Source organism: Mobula birostris, chromosome 13 (genome assembly GCF_030028105.1).
Source record: "Mobula birostris isolate sMobBir1 chromosome 13, sMobBir1.hap1, whole genome shotgun sequence".
NCBI classification, from domain to species: domain Eukaryota; kingdom Metazoa; phylum Chordata; class Chondrichthyes; order Myliobatiformes; family Myliobatidae; genus Mobula; species Mobula birostris.
In genome coordinates, this window is record NC_092382.1 from 94,974,672 (window position 1) to 94,997,142 (window position 22,471).

Sequence of the window (22,471 nt, forward strand, 5' to 3'; positions counted from 1 at the left end):
ATACTCAATTCCCCTTGTTATGAAGGCCAGCATGCCATTAGCTTTCTTCACTGCCTGCTGTACTTGCATGCTTGCTTTCAGTGACTGATGTACAAGAACACCTAGATCTCGTTGTACTTCCCCTTTTCCTAACTTGACACCAGTCAGATAGTAATCTGCCTTCCTGTTCTTGCCACCAAAGAGGACATGTCCTCTTCTCCTCAGTACGACAAGGGAGGAGGTACGGGAGCCTGAACACACACGTTCACTGGTTTACCAGCATCCTGTCATTGCAGCTGCACCACAGACTGATAGAAGTTCGTCACAGTTTTAGATGTCATGCTGAATTTTCACGAACTTCCGAGGACCACCGCGTTCTCTTCGTGATGCCACTTACGTGCTGGACCGGGGATGGAGCTGAAGTGATAACTCCGAGGAAGTTAAAGTTATTGACCCTCTCCACCTCTGATCTCCCGATGAGGACTGGCTCAGGGACCTCAGGCTTCCCTCTGCTGAAGGCTACAGGCAGCTCCTTGGTCTTACTGACGCTGAGTGAGAGGTTGTTGTTATGACAGCACTCAGACAAGTTTTCAATCTTCCTCCTGCATGCTGGTTCACAAACACATGCGAGTACCAACCAGACAGGAATAGGAGTGGGAGAAGGCCCCACAGGCCGAAATCCGGGAGCCAGGAGATAAACTGAGAAGGGGGAACGGAAAGGTAATGATCTGGGGTTTTCTGACTTGCACCACGCGCTAGTCGGTGTGGGAATAACAGTCTAGTCAGGGTGCTCAGTGTAGTTGAACCCTTCCATTAAATGCCAGAGAATGTACACAATGCACAGCCTGAAATCCTTACTCTCCACAGACACCCTCGAAACAGAAGAGAGACCCAAAGAACGAGTGGCGGAAAAAACTTTAGAACCCCTTTCTGCCCCCTCCCACACACCAACAGCAAAGCATCACCCCTACCCCTCTTATTTCAGCAACCCAGCACCACCAAGCAAGTAATAGTAGATTTTTTTTAGATTACGAGAACACTCAGTCCTCTTTTATTGTTATTTAGAAATGCAGACCTGCATTAAGAAATGTTACAATGTTTCTCCGGAGTGGTATCACAGAAAACAGGACAAACCAAAGACTAACACTGACAGAACCACATAATTTTAACATATAGATACAGCAGTGCAAAGCGATACCATAATTTAATGAAGAACAAATATAAATAAATAAATAAATTCTCAAAAGTCCCAGAGTCGATCGACTCTCGAGTCCCCGATAGCAGGCGGCAAAAGGAAGAAACTCCCTACTATAAACCTCCAGGCACCGTCAACTTGCCGATGCCTTGGAAGCAGCTGACCCCAGCCGACACGGAGTCCATCCGTCCGAAAACTTCGAGCTTCCGACCAGCCTCTCCGATACTGCCTCCCGAGCGCCATCCTCTGCCGAGCACCTTCAACCTCGCCCCGACCGCTGAAACGTGCAAATCAGAAGATTTCGGGGTCTTCTGCTCCGGAAAATCCGATTAACACACAGTAGCCGCGGCAGCGAAGCGGGCATTTCAGAAATCTTCCAGATGTTCCTCCGTACTCTCACGTCCGTCTCCATCAAATCCGGATTGTACACGGTCTCCTACTGGACAGATAACAGATATCATCACCGGAGAGGCCGCGCGCGCTGCCGTCGCGCCGCCATCTTCTCCTCCTTAGTAATGTCCCCAAGAGAGGGTATGAACGGCAATAGAACAGAAACTAATTGTTCACCCGACTACTGGACATGCCACGGGATCGCTCTCTCTCCTGCTCCCTAATAGAGGGGCAGAGAGGTGTCACACAGCGAGAGGGGAGAGCAGCAACTCGCTGATTATGGTGTCCAAGGCCACCGCCTCACCTTCATCCCCCGAGTTCTCTGACCCGAGAATCAGCAACAAACGCTCCCCCACCATCGAGAGAGAGAGTGGTTCGGGGTTGGCCGAGTACAGAGACCTCCGGCAGCTGATCGGCTGTTCCCGGTATTCCATTTCCTCCCGCGACGCTTCAGTTGGCACCACCAGCGTGTGATCGGCTCGTCCCCAGGGCCGTGAACCCTTCCCTTGGGCGATCGAGACACGGCCGGTCGGTGAGCCCTGAGAGCGGGTCCCGTTGTCGTGAAGATCCGCAGTTTGAGTACAGCTGCAAGTCAGAACCCCATCCGTCGAGGAAAGGGGAAAAAGACAGACGTTAAAGGTAGAAATCAAGCTGTTTCCGCAGTTAAACGTGAAGAAGCTGCTCTCTTGTGCCACATGACTTGAGTAGTTTCTTACCATGAACACCACCTCACTGATTCATTCTCCTCTTCCCATTACTTAATTATTTTATGTGTGTATCTCTTACTGCCGTACTTACAGTAACTCTTTTTACCTATTACAAATTACTGCAGCCGCAAAACAACAAACTTCGCAACGTATACCGTTGGAAGTGGTAGTGGTGGGTACCCTGAGCTAACGGGAGCAGAATCCGGCCATTCGGCCCATCGAGTCTGCTCCGCCATTCCATCACGACGGATAGATTGCCCCTGTCAACCCCCACCCCATTCTCCCACCTTCCCTCCGTCACATTTGACATGCTGGCCAATCAAGAATCGCTCAACTTCTGCTTTAGAAACATAGAAAACCTACAGCATAGCACGGGCTGTTCCACCCACAATGCTGTGCCGAACATGTACCTAGGGTTACCCACAGCCCTCTATTTTTCTAAGCTCCGTGTCCTTAACCAGGAGTCTCTTAAAAGACCCTATCGTATCCGTCTCCACCACCGTTGCCGGCAGCCCATTCCACGCACTCACCACTCTTTGCGTAAAAAACTTACCCCGACATCTCCTCTGTACCTACTTGCAAGCACCTTAAAACTGTGCCCTCTCGTGCTAACCATTTTGCCTGGGGAAAAGCCTCTGACTATCTACACGATCAATGCCTCTCATCATCTGATACACCTCTATCAGGTCACCTCTCATCCTCCGTCACTCCAAGGAGAAAAGGCTGAGTTCACTCAACCTATTCTCATAAGGCATGCTCTCCAATCCAGGCAACATCCTTGTAAATCTCCTCTGTACCTTTCCTATAGTTTCCACGTCCTTCCTATAGTGAGGTGACCAGAACTGAGCACAGTGCTCCAAGTGGGGTCTGACCAGGGTCCTATATAAAGCTGTAACATTACCTCTCAGCTCCTAAACTCAATCCCACAATTGATGAAGACCAATACACCGTACACCTTCTTAACCACAGAGTCAACCTGCGTAGCAGCTTTGAGTGTCCTATGGACTCGGACCCCAAGATCCCTCTGATCCTCCACACTGCCAAGAGTCTTACCCTTAATACTATATTCTGCCATCATATTTGACCTACCAAAATGAACCACTTCACACTTATCTGGGTTGAACTCCATCTGCCACTTCTCAGCCCAGTTTTGCATCCTATCAATGTCCTGCTGTAACCTCTGACAGCCCTCCACACTATCCACAACACCCCCAACCTTTGGGTCATCAGCAATTTTACTAACCCATCCCTCTACTTCCTCGTCCAGGTCATTTATAAAAATCACAAACAGCAGGGGTCCCAAAACAGATCCCTGAGGCAGACCACTGGTCACCAACCTCCATGCAGAATATAACCCGTCTAACAACCACTTTTTGCCTTCTGTGGGCAAGCCAGTTCTGAATCCACAAAGCAATGTCCCCTTGGATCCCAGGCCTCCTTACTTTCTCAATAGGTCTTGCGTGGGGTACCTTATCAAATGCGTTGCTAAAATCCATATACACTACATCTACTGCTCTACCTTCATCAATGTGTTTAGTCACATCCTCAAAAAATCCAGTCAAGCTCGTAAGGCACGACCTGCCTTTGACAAAGCCATGCTAACTATTCCTAATCACATTATGCCTCTCCAAATGTTCATAAATCCTGCCTCTCGGGATCTTCTCCATCAACTTACCGAACTACTGAGGTAAGACTCACTGGTCCATAATTTCTCTACTCTCTTTCTTGAATAAAGGAACAACATCCGCAATTCTCCAATCCTCTGGAACCTCTCCCGTCCCCATTGATGATGCAAAGATCATCGCCAGAGGCTCAGCAATCTCCTCCCTCACCTCCCACAGTAGCCTGGGGTATATCGTGTCTGGTCCCAGTGACTTATCCAACTTGACGCTTTCCAAAAGTTCCAGCACATCCTCTTCCTTAATATCTACATGCTCAAGCTTTTCAGTCTGCTGCAAGTCATCCCTACAACCCCCAAGATCCTTTTCCGTAGTGAATACTGAAGCAAAGTATTCATTCACTACCTCCACTATCTCCTCCAGTTCCATACACACTTTTCCATTATCACACTTGATTAGTCCTATTCTCTCACGTCTTATCCTCTTGCTCTTCACATACTTGTAGAATGCCTTGGGGTTTTCCTTAACCTTGTCCGCCAAGGCTTCCTCATGGCCCTTTCTGGCTCTCCTAATTTCATTCTTAAGCTCCTTCCTGCGAGCCTTATAATCTTCTCGATCTCCATCGTTACCTAGTTTTTTGAACCTTTCGTAAGCTCTTCTTTTCTTTTTGACTAGATTTTCCAAGGTTCCTGTACCCTACCATCCTTTTCTTGTCTCATTGGAACGTACCTATGCAGAACTCCACGCAAATATCCCCTGAACATTTGCAACATTTCTGCCATACATTTCCCTGAGAACATCTGTTCCCAATTTATGCTTCCAAGATCCTGCCTGATAGCCTCATGTTTCCCCTTACTCCAATTAAACGTTTTCCTGACTTGTCTGTTCCTATCTTTCTCCAATGTTATGGTAAAGGAGATAGAATTGTGATCACCATCTTCAAAATGCTCTCCCACTGAGAGATCTGACACCTGACCAGGTTCATTTCCCAATACCAGATCAAGTACAGCCTGTCCTCCTGCAGGCTTATCTACATACTGTGTTAGGAAACTTTCCTGAACACACTTGACAAACTCCACCCCATCTAAATCCCTCACTCTAGGGAGATGCCAATCAATATTCGGGAAATTAAAATCTCCCACCAAAACAACCCTGTTATTATTACTCCTTTCCAGAATCTATCTCTCTATCTGCTCCTCCATGTCCCTGTTACTATTGGGCGGCGTATAAAAAACACCCGGTAAAGTTATTGACCTCTTCCTGTTTCTAACTTCCACCCACAGAGACTCCGTAGATAATCCCTCCATGACTTCCTCCTTTTCTGCAGCCGTGACACTATCTCTGATCAGCAGTGTCATACCCCACCTCTTTTGCCTCCCTTCCTGTACTTTCTGAAACATCTAAAGCCTGGCACTCTTAGTAACCATTCCTGTCCCTGAGCCATCCAAGTCTCTGCAGGCCACAACATCGTAGCTCCGAGTACTGATCCATGCTCTAAGCTCATCCGCTTTGTTCATAATACTCCTTGCATTAAAATAGACACATCTCAAACCATCGGTCTGAGTGCGTCCCTCCTCTATCACCTGCCTACCCTCCCTCTCTCACTGTCTCCAAACTTCCTCTATTTGTGAGAATCACCTGTCTGACCCCCTAACTATAGAGTCCCGTGTCACTGCTGCCATCCTCTTCCTTTCCCTACCCTTCTGAGCCACAGGGCCAGACTCTGTGCCACTGTCGCTTCCCCCAGGTAGGCCGTTTCCCCTCCCTCCAGCAGTACTCAAACAGGAGTACTTATTGTCAAGGGGTACAGCCACAGGGATACTCTAGCGTCTGTCTCCTGCCCTTCCCTCTCCTGACTGTTACCCACTTCTCTGTCTCCTGTGGTCCTGGTGTGACTACCTGACTATAGCTCCTCTCTATCACCTCCTCGCTCTCCCTGACCAGGCGAAGGTCATCGAGCTGCATCTCCAGTTCCCTAACCCGGTCCCTAAGGAGCTGCAGCTCGACGCACCTGGCGCAGATGTGTAAATATACCCAATGACATGTCCTCCACAGTGAATTCCACATTTAACACCCTCAGGCGACAGCATTTCCTCTTCATCTCTGTACTGCTGGAGCAGTCCCTGTGTTATGAGGCTGTGCTGTCTGGTCCTAGGCTTGCCCCACTCTAGGAAACATCCTCTCCATGTCCACTCTAGCTAGCACAGCCATAGATCCCCTACCATTAGCTGAGGGGTTTGTGGACCCGAAGCTGAGACTTGACTCCCTGATCTCGGCCTTGCGGTTTTCAATAGTGTTCAATAACATCCCCCGCCATTCCTCTAAACTCCAGTGAGTACAGGCCCAGAGACATCAAACACTCCTCATACAATGAGATCCCCCTCATTCTCTAAACTCCAGTGAGTACAGGCCCAGAGACATCAAACACTCCTCATACAATGAGATCCCCCCTAATTCTTCTAAACTCCAGTGAGTACAGGCCCAGAGACATCAAACTCTCCTCATACAATGAGATCCCCCCTCATTCTTCTAAACTCCAGTGAGTACAGGCCCAGAGACATCAAACACTCCTCATACAATGAGATCCCCCCTCATTCTTCTAAACTCCAGTGAGTACAGGCCCAGAGACATCAAACACTCCTCATACAATGAGATCCCCCTCATTCTCTAAACTCCAGTGAGTACAGGCCCAGAGACATCAAACACTCCTCATACAATGAGATCCCCCTCATTCTCTAAACTCCAGTGAGTACAGGCCCAGAGACATCAAACACTCCTCATACAATGAGATCCCTTCTCATTCTCTAAACTCCAGTGAGTACAGGCCCAGAGACATCAAACACTCCTCATACAATGAGATCCCCCTCATTCTCTAAACTCCAGTGAGTACAGGCCCAGAGACATCAAACACTCCTCATACAATGAGATCCCCCCTCATTCTCTAAACTCCAGTGAGTACAGGCCCAGAGACATCAAACACTCCTCATACAATGAGATCCCCCTCATTCTCTAAACTCCAGTGAGTACAGGCCCAGAGACATCAAACACTCCTCATACAATGAGATCCCCCTCATTCTCTTAACTCCAGTGAGTACAGGCCCAGAGACATCAAACACTCCTCATACAATGAGATCCCCCTCATTCTCTTAACTCCAGTGAGTACAGGCCCAGAGACATCAAACACTCCTCATACAATGAGATCCCCCTCATTCTCTAAACTCCAGTGAGTACAGGCCCAGAGACATCAAACACTCCTCATACAATGAGATCCCCCTCATTCTCTAAACTCCAGTGAGTACAGGCCCAGAGACATCAAACACTCCTCATACAATGAGATCCCTTCTCATTCTTCTAAACTCCAGTGAGTACAGGCCCAGAGACATCAAACTCTCCTCATACAATGAGATCCCCCTCATTCTTCTAAACTCCAGTGAGTACAGGCCCAGAGACATCAAACACTCCTCATACAATGAGATCCCCCTCATTCTCTAAACTCCAGTGAGTACAGGCCCAGAGACATCAAACACTCCTCATACAATGAGATCCCCCTCATTCTCTAAACTCCAGCGAGTACAGGCCCAGAGACATCAAACACTCCTCATACAATGAGATCCCCCGTTATTCCTCTAAACTCCAGTGAGTACAGGCCCAGAGACATCAAACACTCCTCATACAATGAGATCCCCCTCATTCTCTAAACTCCAGTGAGTACAGGCCCAGAGACATCAAACACTCCTCATACAATGAGATCCCCCCTCATTCTCTAAACTCCAGTGAGTACAGGCCCAGAGACATCAAACACTCCTCATACAATGAGATCCCCCTCATTCTCTAAACTCCAGTGAGTACAGGCCCAGAGACATCAAACACTCCTCATACAATGAGATCCCCCCTCATTCTCTAAACTCCAGTGAGTACAGGCCCAGAGACATCAAACACTCCTCATACAATGAGATCCTCCCTCATTCTCTAAACTCCAGTGAGTACAGGCCCAGAGACATCAAACTCTCCTCATACAATGAGATCCCCCTCATTCTTCTAAACTCCAGTGAGTACAGGCCCAGAGACATCAAACACTCCTCATACAATGAGATCCCCCTCATTCTCTAAACTCCAGTGAGTACAGGCCCAGAGACATCAAACACTCCTCATACAATGAGATCCTCCCTCATTCTCTAAACTCCAGTGAGTACAGGCCCAGAGACATCAAACACTCCTCATACAATGAGATCCCCCTCATTCTCTAAACTCCAGTGAGTACAGGCCCAGAGACATCAAACACTCCTCATACAATGAGATCCTCCCTCATTCTCTAAACTCCAGTGAGTACAGGCCCAGAGACATCAAACACTCCTCATACAATGAGATCCCCCTCATTCTCTAAACTCCAGTGAGTACAGGCCCAGAGACATCAAACACTCCTCACACAATGAGGATCCCCCTCATTCTCTAAACTCCAGTGAGTACAGGCCCAGAGACATCAAACACTCCTCATACAATGAGATCCCCCTCATTCTCTAAACTCCAGTGAGTACAGGCCCAGAGACATCAAACACTCCTCATACAATGAGATCCCCCCTCATTCTCTAAAACTCCAGTGAGTACAGGCCCAGAGACATCAAACACTCCTCATACAATGAGATCCTCCCTCATTCTCTAAACTCCAGTGAGTACAGGCCCAGAGACATCAAACACTCCTCATACAATGAGATCCTCCCTCATTCTCTAAACTCCAGTGAGTACAGGCCCAGAGACATCAAACACTCCTCATACAATGAGATCCCCCTCATTCTCTAAACTCCAGTGAGTACAGGCCCAGAGACATCAAACACTCCTCATACAATGAGATCCCCCCTCATTCTCTAAACTCCAGTGAGTACAGGCCCAGAGACATCAAACACTCCTCATACAATGAGATCCCTTCTCATTCTTCTAAACTCCAGTGAGTACAGGCCCAGAGACATCAAACTCTCCTCATACAATGAGATCCCCCTCATTCTTCTAAACTCCAGTGAGTACAGGCCCAGAGACATCAAACACTCCTCATACAATGAGATCCCCCTCATTCTCTAAACTCCAGTGAGTACAGGCCCAGAGACATCAAACACTCCTCATACAATGAGATCCCCCTCATTCTCTAAACTCCAGCGAGTACAGGCCCCAGAGACATCAAACACTTCCTCATACAATGAGATCCCCCGTTATTCCTCTAAACTCCAGTGAGTACAGGCCCAGAGACATCAAACACTCCTCATACAATGAGATCCCCCCTCATTCTCTAAACTCCAGTGAGTACAGGCCCAGAGACATCAAACACTCCTCATACAATGAGACCCCCCTCATTCTCTAAACTCCAGTGAGTACAGGCCCAGAGACATCAAACACTCCTCATACAATGAGATCCTCCCTCATTCTCTGAACTCCAGTGAGTACAGGCCCAGAGACATCAAACACTCCTCATACAATGAGATCCTCCCTCATTCTCTAAACTCCAGTGAGTACAGGCCCAGAGACATCAAACACTTCCTCATACAATGAGATCCCCCTCATTCTCTAAACTCCAGTGAGTACAGGCCCAGAGACATCAAACACTCCTCATACAATGAGATCCCCCCTCATTCTCTAAACTCCAGTGAGTACAGGCCCAGAGACATCAAACACTCCTCATACAATGAGATCCCTTCTCATTCTTCTAAACTCCAGTGAGTACAGGCCCAGAGACATCAAACTCTCCTCATACAATGAGATCCCCCTCATTCTTCTAAACTCCAGTGAGTACAGGCCCAGAGACATCAAACACTCCTCATACAATGAGATCCCCCCTCATTCTCTAAACTCCAGTGAGTACAGGCCAGAGACATCAAACACTCCTCATACAATGAGATCCCCCTCATTCTCTAAACTCCAGTGAGTACAGGCCCAGAGACATCAAACACTCCTCATACAATGAGATCCCCCCGTTATTCCTCTAAACTCCAGTGAGTACAGGCCCAGAGACATCAAACACTCCTCATACAATGAGATCCCTGTCATTATTCTAAACTCCAGTGAGCACAGGCCCAGAGACATCAAACACTCCTCATACAATGAGATCCCCCTCATTCTCTAAACTCCAGTGAGTACAGGCCCAGAGACATCAAACACTCCTCATACAATGAGATCCCCCCCCTCATTCTCTAAACTCCAGTGAGTACAGGCCCAGAGACATCAAACACTCCTCATACAATGAGATCCCCCCTCATTCTCTAAACTCCAGTGAGTACAGGCCCAGAGACATCAAACACTCCTCATACAATGAGATCCCCCTCATTCTCTAAACTCCAGTGAGTACAGGCCCAGAGACATCAAACACTCCTCATACAATGAGATCCCCCCTCATTCTCTAAACTCCAGTGAGTACAGGCCCAGAGACATCAAACACTCCTCATACAATGAGATCCCCCTCATTCTCTAAACTCCAGTGAGTACAGGCCCAGAGACATCAAACACTTCTCATACAATCAGATCCCTCCTCATTCCTCTAAACTCCAGCGAGTACAGGCCCAGAGACATCAAACACCCCTCATGTGTTAAATCATTCAATCTTAGGATCATTCTGCATAACCTGTTGTTAAGAAGGCATATGGTGCATTGGCCTTCATCGACTGTGCTTTTGAGTTTAAGAGCCGAGAGGTAATGTTGCAGCTATATAGGACCCTGGTCAGACCGGCACTTGGAGTACTGTGCTCAGTTCTGGTTGCCTCACTACAGGAAGGATGTGGAAACTATAGAAAGGGTGCAGAGGAGATTTACAAGGATGTTGCCTGGATTGGGGAGCGTGCCTTATGAAAATAGGTTGAGTGAACTCAGCCTTTTCTCCTTGGAGCGACGGAGGATGAGAGGTGACCTGATAGAGGTGTATAAGATAATGAGAGTCATTGATCGTGTGGATAGTCAGAGGCTCTTTCCCCAGAGCTGAAATGGCTGCCACGAGAGGACACAGTTTTAAGGTGCTTGGAAGTAGGTACAGAGGAGATGTCAGGGGTCAGTCTTTCACACAGAGAGTGGTGAGTGTGTGGAATGAGCTGCTGGCAACGGTGTTGGCGGGTACAATAGAGTCTTTTAAGAGCCTCTTAGATAGGTACATGGAGCTCAGAAAGATGGAGGGCTATGCGGCAGGGAAATTCTAGGTAATCTCTAGAGTAGGTTACATGGTCGGCAGAACATTGTGAGCCTGTAATGTGCTATAGATTTCTATGATCGATGTTCTAACCTCCCCTCGACCCTCTCTAATGTCAACACATCCCTTCTGAGATGAGGTTGAAATCTCGTCACCATGCGTCGTGTGGCCTGAGCCATGCCTTATACAGCCTTGGCATCCTTGCTTTTATGTTCTAGTCCTCTCAAGATGAACTCAAACTCCACCTCTGCCTTCCTTGTCATCAGAAGCAAAGCTGCGAACCTTTCTTACCCAAATCTTTGATAGCAACAGGCCCAGCACCGACCCTGGAGACACAGGCCTCCAGTCTGAGAGCCAACCTTCGTCCTGGACCCTCTGCTTTCGACTCTCAAGCCAACTGCGCACCCACCGAGCTGCAATTACAATGTCGCAATTAAACTCGGACAGACTCGATTCGTTGGTTGGAAAGGTTTACTTCAGAATGTATAAGCTACAGAATAAACTGCAATCGGAAATATATATTCTGACTTATGCTATATTTTATGTACATTTTGTGTTATTTTATGTGCTCTTGTTCCTCTCCGCGCCCTGTGGAGCTGTAGTTTTGTGTATTGCACTGTACTGCTGCTGCAAAAAACAGCAACAAATTTCATGAGTGATGGTAAAACCTGATTCTAATATCTGAGGCTCTGTTGCGGACTGAGAATGGGAAGGGAGCAGGGAGAGGGTTATCATGGTTGGGAAAGCGGAAAGGGAGAGCGGAGGGAGTGTGAAGCACCAGAGAGATATTCAGTAATGATCAATAAATCGATTGTTTGAAATTAAATGACCTTGCCTGGTGTCTTAGGGCTGGGTGTATCTGCCCCCGCACCAACCTCTGATGTTTGCTCAGTGCTGCCCTCCAGTGTTCACTCGGTGCTGCTCTCTGCTGTTCGCTCGGTGCTGCCCTCCAGTGTTCACTCAGTGCTGCCCTCTGCTGTTCACTCAGTGCTGCCCTCTGCTGTTCACTCGGTGCTGCTCTCCAGTGTTCACTCGGTGCTGCTCTCTGCTGTTCGCTCGGTGCTGCCCTCCAGTGTTCACTCAGTGCTGCCCTCTGCTGTTCACTCAGTGCTGCCCTCTGCTGTTCACTCGGTGCTGCCCTCCAGTGTTCACTCAGTGCTGCTCTCTGCTGTTCGCTCGGTGCTGCCCTCCAGTGTTCACTCAGTGCTGCCCTCTGCTGTTCACTCAGTGCTGCCCTCTGCTGTTCACTCAGTGCTGCCCTCTGCTGTTCACTCGGTGCTGCCCTCCAGTGTTCACTCAGTGCTGCTCTCTGCTGTTCGCTCGGTGCTGCCCTCCAGTGTTCACTCAGTGCTGCCCTCTGCTGTTCACTCAGTGCTGCCCTCTGCTGTTCACTCGGTGCTGCCCTCCAGTGTTCACTCGGTGCTGCCCTCTGCTGTTCACTCAGAGGAAGAACAAACTGGGCCAGGACAGCCTACAGTCATGCTGCTCAGGGATCTGGGCGATGTTAATTATTTTCGTTGGGACCATAAGCTTTTCTGAGGTCGTAAACGTACGTGTTATATGTGCTATGTGCTAGTGGCAGTGTGTTGTGTGCTGCTGGTAAGGTGCTTTGCACCTTGGCCCCCAGACAGTTGCTGATTCGTTTGGCCATATATGGTTGAATGAAAATTAATCTTGAGCTTGGAGGGAGGTGAGAGGGGATCCAGAGTGGGGAAAGTTAGGGAAACCGATGTTCATGCCAGAAGGTTTGGGGCTTACCCAGATGGAACGTGCCCCTCGAAGCTGAGCACGGCCTCTTCACTTGGAGTGAATAAGGGAGTAGCTCACACCCTGGCTGGCATGGAGAAATTGGGCCGAATGGCCTGTTCCCAATGGAACTCTGTGACTCGATCCATCCGTCAGCGATGCTGAGACAAGCCTGATTCTGCATCTAGTTCAAGTGCATTGCCATTCAGAACTACGCATGTCGCTCTTCTGGGGCCACGGTGTGAAGCACAGCACCTACAGTCAGACTCAGCTCACGCACTTAGCGGCCACCTCATCGGGAACCTCCTCCACCTCAGCAAGTGGCTACTGGGTGTACGGTCATGGCCACTGCTGCTGTGGCCCGTCCACTTCAAGGTCCATGTCGGGTGTTCAGACATGCTCTCCTGCGCACCACTGTTGCAACGTGTGGCTGTCTGAGCTCGTGTCGCCAGTACAATCTTCCCTGCGGTGTTGTGCTGGGGCAATGGCATCAACACTGGTGATGCCCACAGGCTCGATAAACTGATGAGAGAGTCTGTTACAGGAGTCAAACTGGACACTCTGGAGGCTGTGGTAGAGCAAAGGACTCTACGGAAAATCCTGACAATTCTGGACAATGTTTCTCACCCTCTGCATGACACCTTGGCTGAACAGAGGAGCACTTTTAGTAACAGACTGAGACAACTGCGCTGCTCCAAATAGTGCCATATGAGGTCATTCTTACCCCCGGACATTAGGCTCTATAATGAGTCAACCTATAGACGGGGAAGTGATGGCCCCTCCTGTTAGACTGTTTGAGGTAACTTATTTTTTTAGGCTTTCTTAATTCTCTTCTAATAATTGTTTATTTGTAGACTTGTAATGCTACCACGACACCGTAATTTCCTTTGGGATCAATAAAGTATCTATCTTCTATGTATCTATCTTCCAGTCAGTTTGAGCCAGTCTGGCCATTCTCGTCTGACATCTCTCATTTACAAGGCGTTTTCACCCACAGAATTGCCTCTCAACGGATGATTTTTTTTTTTGTTTCGCACCATCCTCAGAAAACTCTTGAGACTGCTGTGCGTGGAAATCCCAGGAGATCAGCAGTTTCTGACATACTCCCTACCACAACTGTCCAGCAGCAGAGCACACGGTCAGTGCCACTCAGAAAACGTTCCTTCCCCATTTTGATGTTTGATCTGAGCAGCAACTGAAATCCGTGACCATGTCTGCGGGCTTTTACGCATTGGGTTGCTGCCACACAACTGGCGGGTGAGATATTTGTATTAACGATCGATTGTACCAAATAAAGTGGCCTCTGAGTGTTCAGTTACGATACTGGACAATACAGTCACACATTAACATTAGCAGAAGCCCCCAAGTGGCATGGCCTGAAGATTGATGGTGCACGGGATTTTGTCCTGGAGCCACGTTTTAGTAAGAACAAGAATGCAACAGCTCCTCATCTCTTGCCGGGTCAGCCACAGATGGAGCAGGAGGGAGGGTTTCAGATCCCTGGGGCACTGCAGCCATTTCTGGCGGGAGGAGGGACCTGTGAAATGTGGATGGGCAGGACTAGAATCAATGGTGGGGTTGGGTGGGGGGGGGGGGGCGGTTCGGGAGAGCTGGAGTCCAGGCAGAAAGGCGGCAGGGAGCAACACCGAGACCAAAGCAAAAGTTGGAAAAGAGAAAAATCAGAGGGGAGTTGAGGAAAGTCAAAGGGCAAAAGACACAAGTGTTATTAGATTCTAAAGGGGCAAAGAGTGAGAGGGCAACACACACAAAATGCTGGAGAAACTCAGCAGGCCAGGCAGCATCTATGGAAAAGAGTAAACAGTCGACGTTTCAGGCCGAGACCCTTCATCAGGACCGAAAAGGAAGGAGGAAGAAGCCCCCCGGCTTCTTATTCAGAATAAGAAAGTGGGGGAACAGGAGTACAGGTGATAGGAGATGCCCTCTCCCTTCCCTCCTCACCTCCTCTCCCCTCACCTGTCCATCACCTCCCCCTGGTGCCCCTCCTCCTTCCCTCTCTCCCATGGTCCACTCCTCTCTCCTATCAGAGTCCTTCTTCTTTAGCTCTTTACCTTTCCTGCCTCTCACCACCCCCCCCCCAGCTTCTCACTTCATCCCCTCCACCTGGGTTTGCCTATCACCCTCCAGCTTGTACTCCCCACCCTCCCCCTCCTTCGTATTCTGCCTTTCTGCCCCTTTCTCCCCAGTTCCGGTGAAGGGTCTCGGCCTGAAATGTTGACTGTTTGTCCCTTTTGTGCCTGTTTCTCTGCAGTTACAACAGCTGAGGAGTCTCTTGTCTGAGTGCTGTCATAACAACAACCTCTCACTCAGTGTCAGTAAGACCAAGGGACTGACTGTAGGCTTCAGCAGAGGGAAGCCTGAGGTCCAGGAGACAGTAATCACCGGGGGATCAGAGGTGGAGGGGGTCAGTAACTTTAAATTCCTGGGTGTCACCATCTCAGAGGACCTATTATTGCGAAGAAAGCACGACAGAGTCTCTACTTCCTCAGGAGTGTGTGGAGGTTCGTCATGTCATCGAAAACCTTGGCAAACTCCTGTAGCTGTGTGGCGGAAAGTGTGCTGACTGGCTGCGTTACGCCCTGGTACGGGAACACCAATGACTTTGAGCGGAAAATCCTACAAAAGGTAATGGATTGGGCCCAGTACATCCCGGGTAAACCCCTCCCAACCATTGAGCACATCTACAGGAAACGTTGCTATAGAAAAGCAGCATCCATCGTCAGAGATCCTCACCCCCCAGACCGTGCTCTTTTCTCACTGCTGTCATCATGTAGAAGGTACAGGAGTCTCAGGACTCACACCACCAGGTTCAGGAACAGTTACTACCCCTCAACCATCAGGCTCTCGAACAAAAGGGGATAACCACTCTCATTCTATTGAGATTCCCACAACCGATGGTCTCACTCTGAGGACTCTTTCTTGTGTTATTTCATGCCCTCGTTATTTATTGTTGTTTATTTATATCTGCATTCGCACAGTTTGTCATTCATTGATCCTGTTTACAGTTACTGTTCTGTGGATTTGCCAAGTATTCCCACAGGAAAATGAATCTCAGAGTTGTGTGTGATGACAGTTATGTACTCTGATGATAAATTTTACCTTGAACTTCGAAATTTTCATGACGTTAATTGCATTTCTTTTCTGCTGTGAATGCCCGCGAGAAAATATATCCCGAGGTATATATGCACTTGGATAATACATTTACTTTGACTTCGAGACAGGAGGGCGAGGGGGGAACAGGGAGGTGGTAGAGCGGGAGGGGGAAGAAAGAGAGAGGGCGAGGGGAGAGAGGGAGAGAGGGGAGATGGAGATTTCATAGAGGGGAGGGACTGTGAAGAGGGAAGGAAGTGGGTACAGGGAGGGGTCCAAAGAAGGAAAAGGGGAAGAGAGAACGGGAAGGAAGAGGCGGGTGAGGGCGAAGAGAACGAGAAAGAGGAAGAAGAAGTTAGACCAGAAACACGGAGACAGTGGGAAGGGGAGGGGCTGGAAGGGGAGGAGAGCTCTAGGAAGGAGGGCGGGAGTGGGGAGAGGGTGGGTGAAAGGCGGAGTTAGGGGGAAGGGCGGTGGGAGACGGGAGGAGGGCCTTGGGGGAGAGGCGGGGTTTGATCCGGCGCTTCATGTTTATAAACTGAGTTCTGGAACTGGCCGTCCAGAGGGTCCGGTCGGAGCTGGAGACAGCAGCGGGGCCAGGATGCCGCAGGATTACTCGGGGACTTACCAACTGGTCCACCAGGAAAACTTGGACGCCTACCTCAAGGCACTGGGTGAGGGAAGAGGGTGTTGAAGAAGATGGGAGGGAGGGGTGTGGGCGAGAGACGGTGGGGTATGCGTTCCGAGCTCTGACCCGCTTCCCCTAACTTCCCCGCAGACATCGGGGCGGCGCTGCGGAAGGTGGTAAAGCTGCTTCGGCCCACCAAGGAGGTGCACCAGGACGGGAGTCACATGGTCATCCGCACCCTCACCGCCCTGCGCTCCTACACCATGGAGTTCGACGTGGGCGTCCCGTTCGAGGAGGACCTGGGTCCCATCGACGGACGCAAGTGTCAGGTGGGTCGCGTCCCCGGGCTCGGTCTGCAGGGGCTCCGGGACTTCGGCCATCTCAGGAGGTGGGGGTGTCCCGTCTTCGGATACAACCATATACCCACCGTCCCACATACCCTGATCTCCCCAAACCCTCCCTCTTCACCTTCACGCCACATAAATCTGCCACCCCATACACATCTCTCCTCTCACGCCCTCTGAATTCTCCTCCCACACCCCCCACCGCCTTTCCTCCTCCCCTCATTCGTCACTCACATTCCCCTCCCTTAAACTCCTCCCCACCCATTAAACTACCCCAGCCACATCTCACTCCTCTCCCTTGCAAACACAAACTTTATCTCCATCTCAGAATGAGGGTGCGCCACAGAGAGGAGGGGAGGGGTGGGGAGGCCGAGCCGGTGGATGGACAGGAAAGGGGAGGGAGCGGCAGTGACGAAATGGAGGACAGGGAGCGGGGATGGAATGGAGCAGAGCGTCTCCAGAAGAGCTGAGGTGAGGGAGCAAGGAGACAACTTCCGATCAGTGGCAGTGTAGATCCAGTGCTCCTTCCACAGCCCACTCCATCACTTCCTCGAAACCTTCAATCACATTGGTGAAAATACAACAGGGGATGTAGTGTCTATGGATTTCAGTAAAGTGTTTCACATTGATGAGTGTACAGCAGTGGACTTGATGTCTATTGATTTCAGAACAGTTGTTTCAAATTTCTGAAGGTAGAGTATTGGATGTGGTGTCTGTGGATTTCAGTAAAGGTGTTTCACATTGATGAAGCTAGAGTGGTGGATGTGATGTCCATGGATTTCAGAAAAGGTATTTCACATTGGTGAAGGTAGAGTGGTGCTTGTGGTATCTATGGATTTCTGTAAAGGTGTATCACATTGATGAAGGCAGAGTGGTGGATGTGGTGTCTATGGATTTCAGTATAGGTGTTTTACATTGATGATGGTAGAGGGTGGATATGTTGACTAAGGATTTCAGTGAAGGTGTTTCAGATTGGTGATTGTAGAGTCGTGGATGTGGTGTCTATGTATTTCAGAAAAGCGTTTCACATTGATGAGTGTAGAGCAGTGGATGTGGTGTCTATTGATTTCGGAAAAGTTGTTTCAAATTTCTGAAGGTAGAGTTGTGGATGTGGTGTCTGTGCATTTCAGTAAAGGTGTTTCACATTGATGAAGGTAGAGTGGTGGATATGGTGTATATGGGTTTCAGTAAAGGTGTTTTACATTGCTGTAGGTAGTGTGGTGGATGTGGTGTCTATGGATTTCAGTAAAGGTGTTTCAGATTGATGAAGGTAGATTGTTGGATGTGGTGTCTAAGGATTTAACTAAAGGTATTTCACATTGGTGTAGGTAGAGAGGTGGATGTGGTGACTATGGATTTCAGTAAAGGTGTTTCACGTTGATGAGTGTAGAGCAGTCGATGTGGTGTCTATGCATTTCAGTAAAAGTGTTTCACATTGCTGGAGGAAGAGTGGTGGATGTGGTGGCTTTTCATATCAGTAAAGGAGTTTCACATTGGTGTAGGTAGAGTGGTGGATGTGGTGTCTATGGATTTCAGGAAAGGTGTTTCACATTCATGAAGGTAGAGTGGTGTATTTGGTGTCTAAGGATTTCACTAAAGGTGTTTCACATTGATGAAGGCTGAGTGGTGGATGTGGTGTCTATGGATTTTAGTAAAGGTGATTCTCATTGGTGTAGGTAGAGTGGTGGATGTGGTGTCTATGGATTTCAGTAAAGGTGTTTCAAATTTCTGATGGTTGAGTGGTGGATGTGGTGTCTATGGATTTCAGGAAAGGTTTTTTACATTGATGAAGGTAGAATGGTGGATGTGGTGTCTAAGGATTTAAGTAATGGTGTTTCACATTGGTGAAGGTAGAGTGATGGATGTGGTGTCTATAGGTTTCAGTAAAGCTGTTTCACATTGGTGAGTGTAATGTGGTGGATGTGGTGGCTATGGATTTCAGCAAAGGTGTTTCACATTGGTGAAGTCTGAGTGGTGGATATGGCGTATATGGATTTCAGTAAAGGTGTTTCACATTAGTGAAGGTAGAGTGATGGATGTGGTGTCTATGGCTTTCTCTAAAGGTGTTTCAGATTGATGAAGGTAGAGTGGTGGATGTGGTGTCTATGGATTTCAGTAAAGGTGTCTCACATTAGTGAAGGTAGAGTGATGGATGTGGTGTATATGGATTTTAGTAAAGGTGATTCACATTGGTGTAGGTAGAGTGTTGGATGTGGTGTCTATGGATTTCAGTAAAGGTTTCTCACATTGGTGAAGGTAGAGTGATGGATGTGGTGTTTATGGATTTCAGTAAAGGTGATTCTCATTGGTGTAGGTAGAGTGATGGATGTGGTGTCTATGGATTTCAGTAAAGGTGATTCTCATTGGTGTAGGTAGAGTGGTGGATGTGGTGTCTATGGCTTTCTGAAATGGTGTTTCAAATTTCTGAAGGTAGAGTGCTGGATGTGGTGTCTATGGATTTCAGTAAAGTGTTTCACATTGGTGATGGTAGAGTCGTGGATGTGGTGTCTATGGATTTCAGTAAAGTGTTTCACATTGATGAGTGTACAGCAGTGGACTTGATGTCTATTGATTTCAGAACAGTTGTTTCAAATTTCTGAAGGTAGAGTATTGGATGTGGTGTCTGTGGATTTCAGTAAAGGTGTTTCACATTGATGAAGCTAGAGTGGTGGATGTGATGTCCATGGATTTCAGAAAAGGTATTTCACATTGGTGAAGGTAGAGTGGTGCTTGTGGTATCTATGGATTTCTGTAAAGGTGTATCACATTGATGAAGGCAGAGTGGTGGATGTGGTGTCTATGGATTTCAGTATAGGTGTTTTACATTGATGATGGTAGAGGGTGGATATGTTGACTAAGGATTTCAGTGAAGGTGTTTCAGATTGGTGATTGTAGAGTCGTGGATGTGGTGTCTATGTATTTCAGAAAAGCGTTTCACATTGATGAGTGTAGAGCAGTGGATGTGGTGTCTATTGATTTCGGAAAAGTTGTTTCAAATTTCTGAAGGTAGAGTTGTGGATGTGGTGTCTGTGCATTTCAGTAAAGGTGTTTCACATTGATGAAGGTAGAGTGGTGGATATGATGTATATGGGTTTCAGTAAAGGTGTTTTACATTGCTGTAGGTAGTGTGGTGGATGTGGTGTCTATGGATTTCAGTAAAGGTGTTTCAGATTGATGAAGGTAGATTGTTGGATGTGGTGTCTAAGGATTTAACTAAAGGTATTTCACATTGGTGTAGGTAGAGAGGTGGATGTGGTGACTATGGATTTCAGTAAAGGTGTTTCACGTTGATGAGTGTAGAGCAGTCGATGTGGTGTCTATGCATTTCAGTAAAAGTGTTTCACATTGCTGGAGGAAGAGTGGTGGATGTGGTGGCTTTTCATATCAGTAAAGGAGTTTCACATTGGTGTAGGTAGAGTGGTGGATGTGGTGTCTATGGATTTCAGGAAAGGTGTTTCACATTCATGAAGGTAGAGTGGTGTATTTGGTGTCTAAGGATTTCACTAAAGGTGTTTCACATTGATGAAGGCTGAGTGGTGGATGTGGTGTCTATGGATTTTAGTAAAGGTGATTCTCATTGGTGTAGGTAGAGTGGTGGATGTGGTGTCTATGGATTTCAGTAAAGGTGTTTCAAATTTCTGATGGTTGAGTGGTGGATGTGGTGTCTATGGATTTCAGGAAAGGTTTTTTACATTGATGAAGGTAGAATGGTGGATGTGGTGTCTAAGGATTTAAGTAATGGTGTTTCACATTGGTGAAGGTAGAGTGATGGATGTGGTGTCTATAGGTTTCAGTAAAGCTGTTTCACATTGGTGAGTGTAATGTGGTGGATGTGGTGGCTATGGATTTCAGCAAAGGTGTTTCACATTGGTGAAGTCTGAGTGGTGGATATGGCGTATATGGATTTCAGTAAAGGTGTTTCACATTAGTGAAGGTAGAGTGATGGATGTGGTGTCTATGGCTTTCTCTAAAGGTGTTTCAGATTGATGAAGGTAGAGTGGTGGATGTGGTGTCTATGGATTTCAGTAAAGGTGTCTCACATTAGTGAAGGTAGAGTGATGGATGTGGTGTATATGGATTTTAGTAAAGGTGATTCACATTGGTGTAGGTAGAGTGTTGGATGTGGTGTCTATGGATTTCAGTAAAGGTTTCTCACATTGGTGAAGGTAGAGTGATGGATGTGGTGTTTATGGATTTCAGTAAAGGTGATTCTCATTGGTGTAGGTAGAGTGATGGATGTGGTGTCTATGGATTTCAGTAAAGGTGATTCTCATTGGTGTAGGTAGAGTGGTGGATGTGGTGTCTATGGCTTTCTGAAATGGTGTTTCAAATTTCTGAAGGTAGAGTGCTGGATGTGGTGTCTATGGATTTCAGTAAAGTGTTTCACATTGGTGATGGTAGAGTCGTGGATGTGGTGTCTATGGATTTCAGTAAAGTGTTTCACATTGATAAGTGTACAGCAGTGGATGTGGTGTCTATTGATTTCGGAACAGCTGTTTCAACCTTCTGAAGGTAGAGTTGTGGATGTGGTGACTGGATTTCTGTAAAGGTGTATCACATTGATGATGGTAGAGTGGTGGATGTGGTATCTATGGATTTCAATAAAGGTATTTTACATTGATGAAGGTAGATTGTTGGATGCGCTGTCTAAGGATTTAAGTAAAGGTGTTTCACATTGGTGAAGGTAGAGTGATGGATGTGGTGTCTATGGATTTCAGTAAAGGTGTTTCACATTGGTGAAGGTAGAGTGATGGATGTGGTGTCTATGGATTTCAGTAAAGGTGTTTAAAATTTCTGATGGTAGAGTGATGGATGTGGTGTCTATGGATTTCAGTAAAAGTGTTTCACGTTGGTGAAGGTAGATTGTAGGATGAGGTGTCTAAGGATTTCAGTAAAGGTGTTTCAGATTGGTGATGGTAGAGTCGTGGATGTGGTGTCTATGGATTTCAGTAAAGGTGTTTCAGATTGGTGATTCTAGAGTGGTGGATGTGCTGTCTATGGATTTCAGTAAAGTGTTTCACATTGATGAGTGTAGAGCAGTGGATGTGGTGTCTATTGTTTTCAGAACATTTGTTTCAAATTTCCGAAGGTAGAGTTGTGGATGTGGAGTCTGTGGATTTCAGTAAAGGTGTTTCACATTGATGAAGCTAGAGTGATGGATGTGGTGTCCATGGATTTCAGTAAAGATGTTTCAGATTGGTGAATGTAGAGTGGTGGATCTGATGTCTATGGATTTCAGTAAAGGTGTTTTACATTGATGAAAGTTGAGTGGTGGATATGGTGTATACGGGTTTCAGTAAAGGGGTTTCACATTGATGAAGGTAGAGTGATGGATGTGGTGTCTATGGATTTCAGTAAAGGTGTTTCACATTGGTGAAGGTAGAGTGATGGATGTGGTGTCTATGGATTTCAGTAAAGGTGTTTCACATTGGTGATGGTAGAGTGGTGGACGTGGTGGCTATGGATTTCAGTAAAGGAGTTTCACATTGATGAAAGTTGAGTGGTGGATATGGTGTATATGGGTTTCAGTAAAGGGGTTTCACATTGATGAAGGTAGAGTGGTGGATGTGGTGTCTATGGATTTCAGTAAAGGTGT

At 47.6% G+C, this 22,471-nt stretch overlaps 1 protein-coding gene and 1 long non-coding RNA gene across 2 annotated transcripts in view; one reads left to right on the top strand and one right to left on the bottom strand.

Moving 5' to 3' along the window:
• Nucleotides 1-1,041: 1,041 nt before the first annotated feature.
• On the bottom strand, nt 1,042-12,375 carry LOC140207756 (uncharacterized). The gene is made up of 3 exons (XR_011888647.1): nt 11,925-12,375; nt 11,341-11,462; nt 1,042-2,149 (listed from the first exon to the last, which is right to left on the bottom strand). It is a non-coding gene; the product is annotated as an uncharacterized lncRNA (long non-coding RNA).
• Nucleotides 12,376-16,405: 4,030 nt separating this feature from the next.
• Nucleotides 16,406-22,471, top strand: part of LOC140208058 (retinol-binding protein 5-like) — a 91,913-nt gene continuing 85,847 nt past the window's right edge. Inside the window, exons 1-2 of the mRNA XM_072276584.1 lie at nt 16,406-16,577; nt 16,682-16,860. Coding sequence (XP_072132685.1) covers nt 16,505-16,577; nt 16,682-16,860 — 252 coding nt within the window. The 5' untranslated portion in view covers nt 16,406-16,504. The remainder of the gene's footprint in view (nt 16,578-16,681; nt 16,861-22,471) is intronic.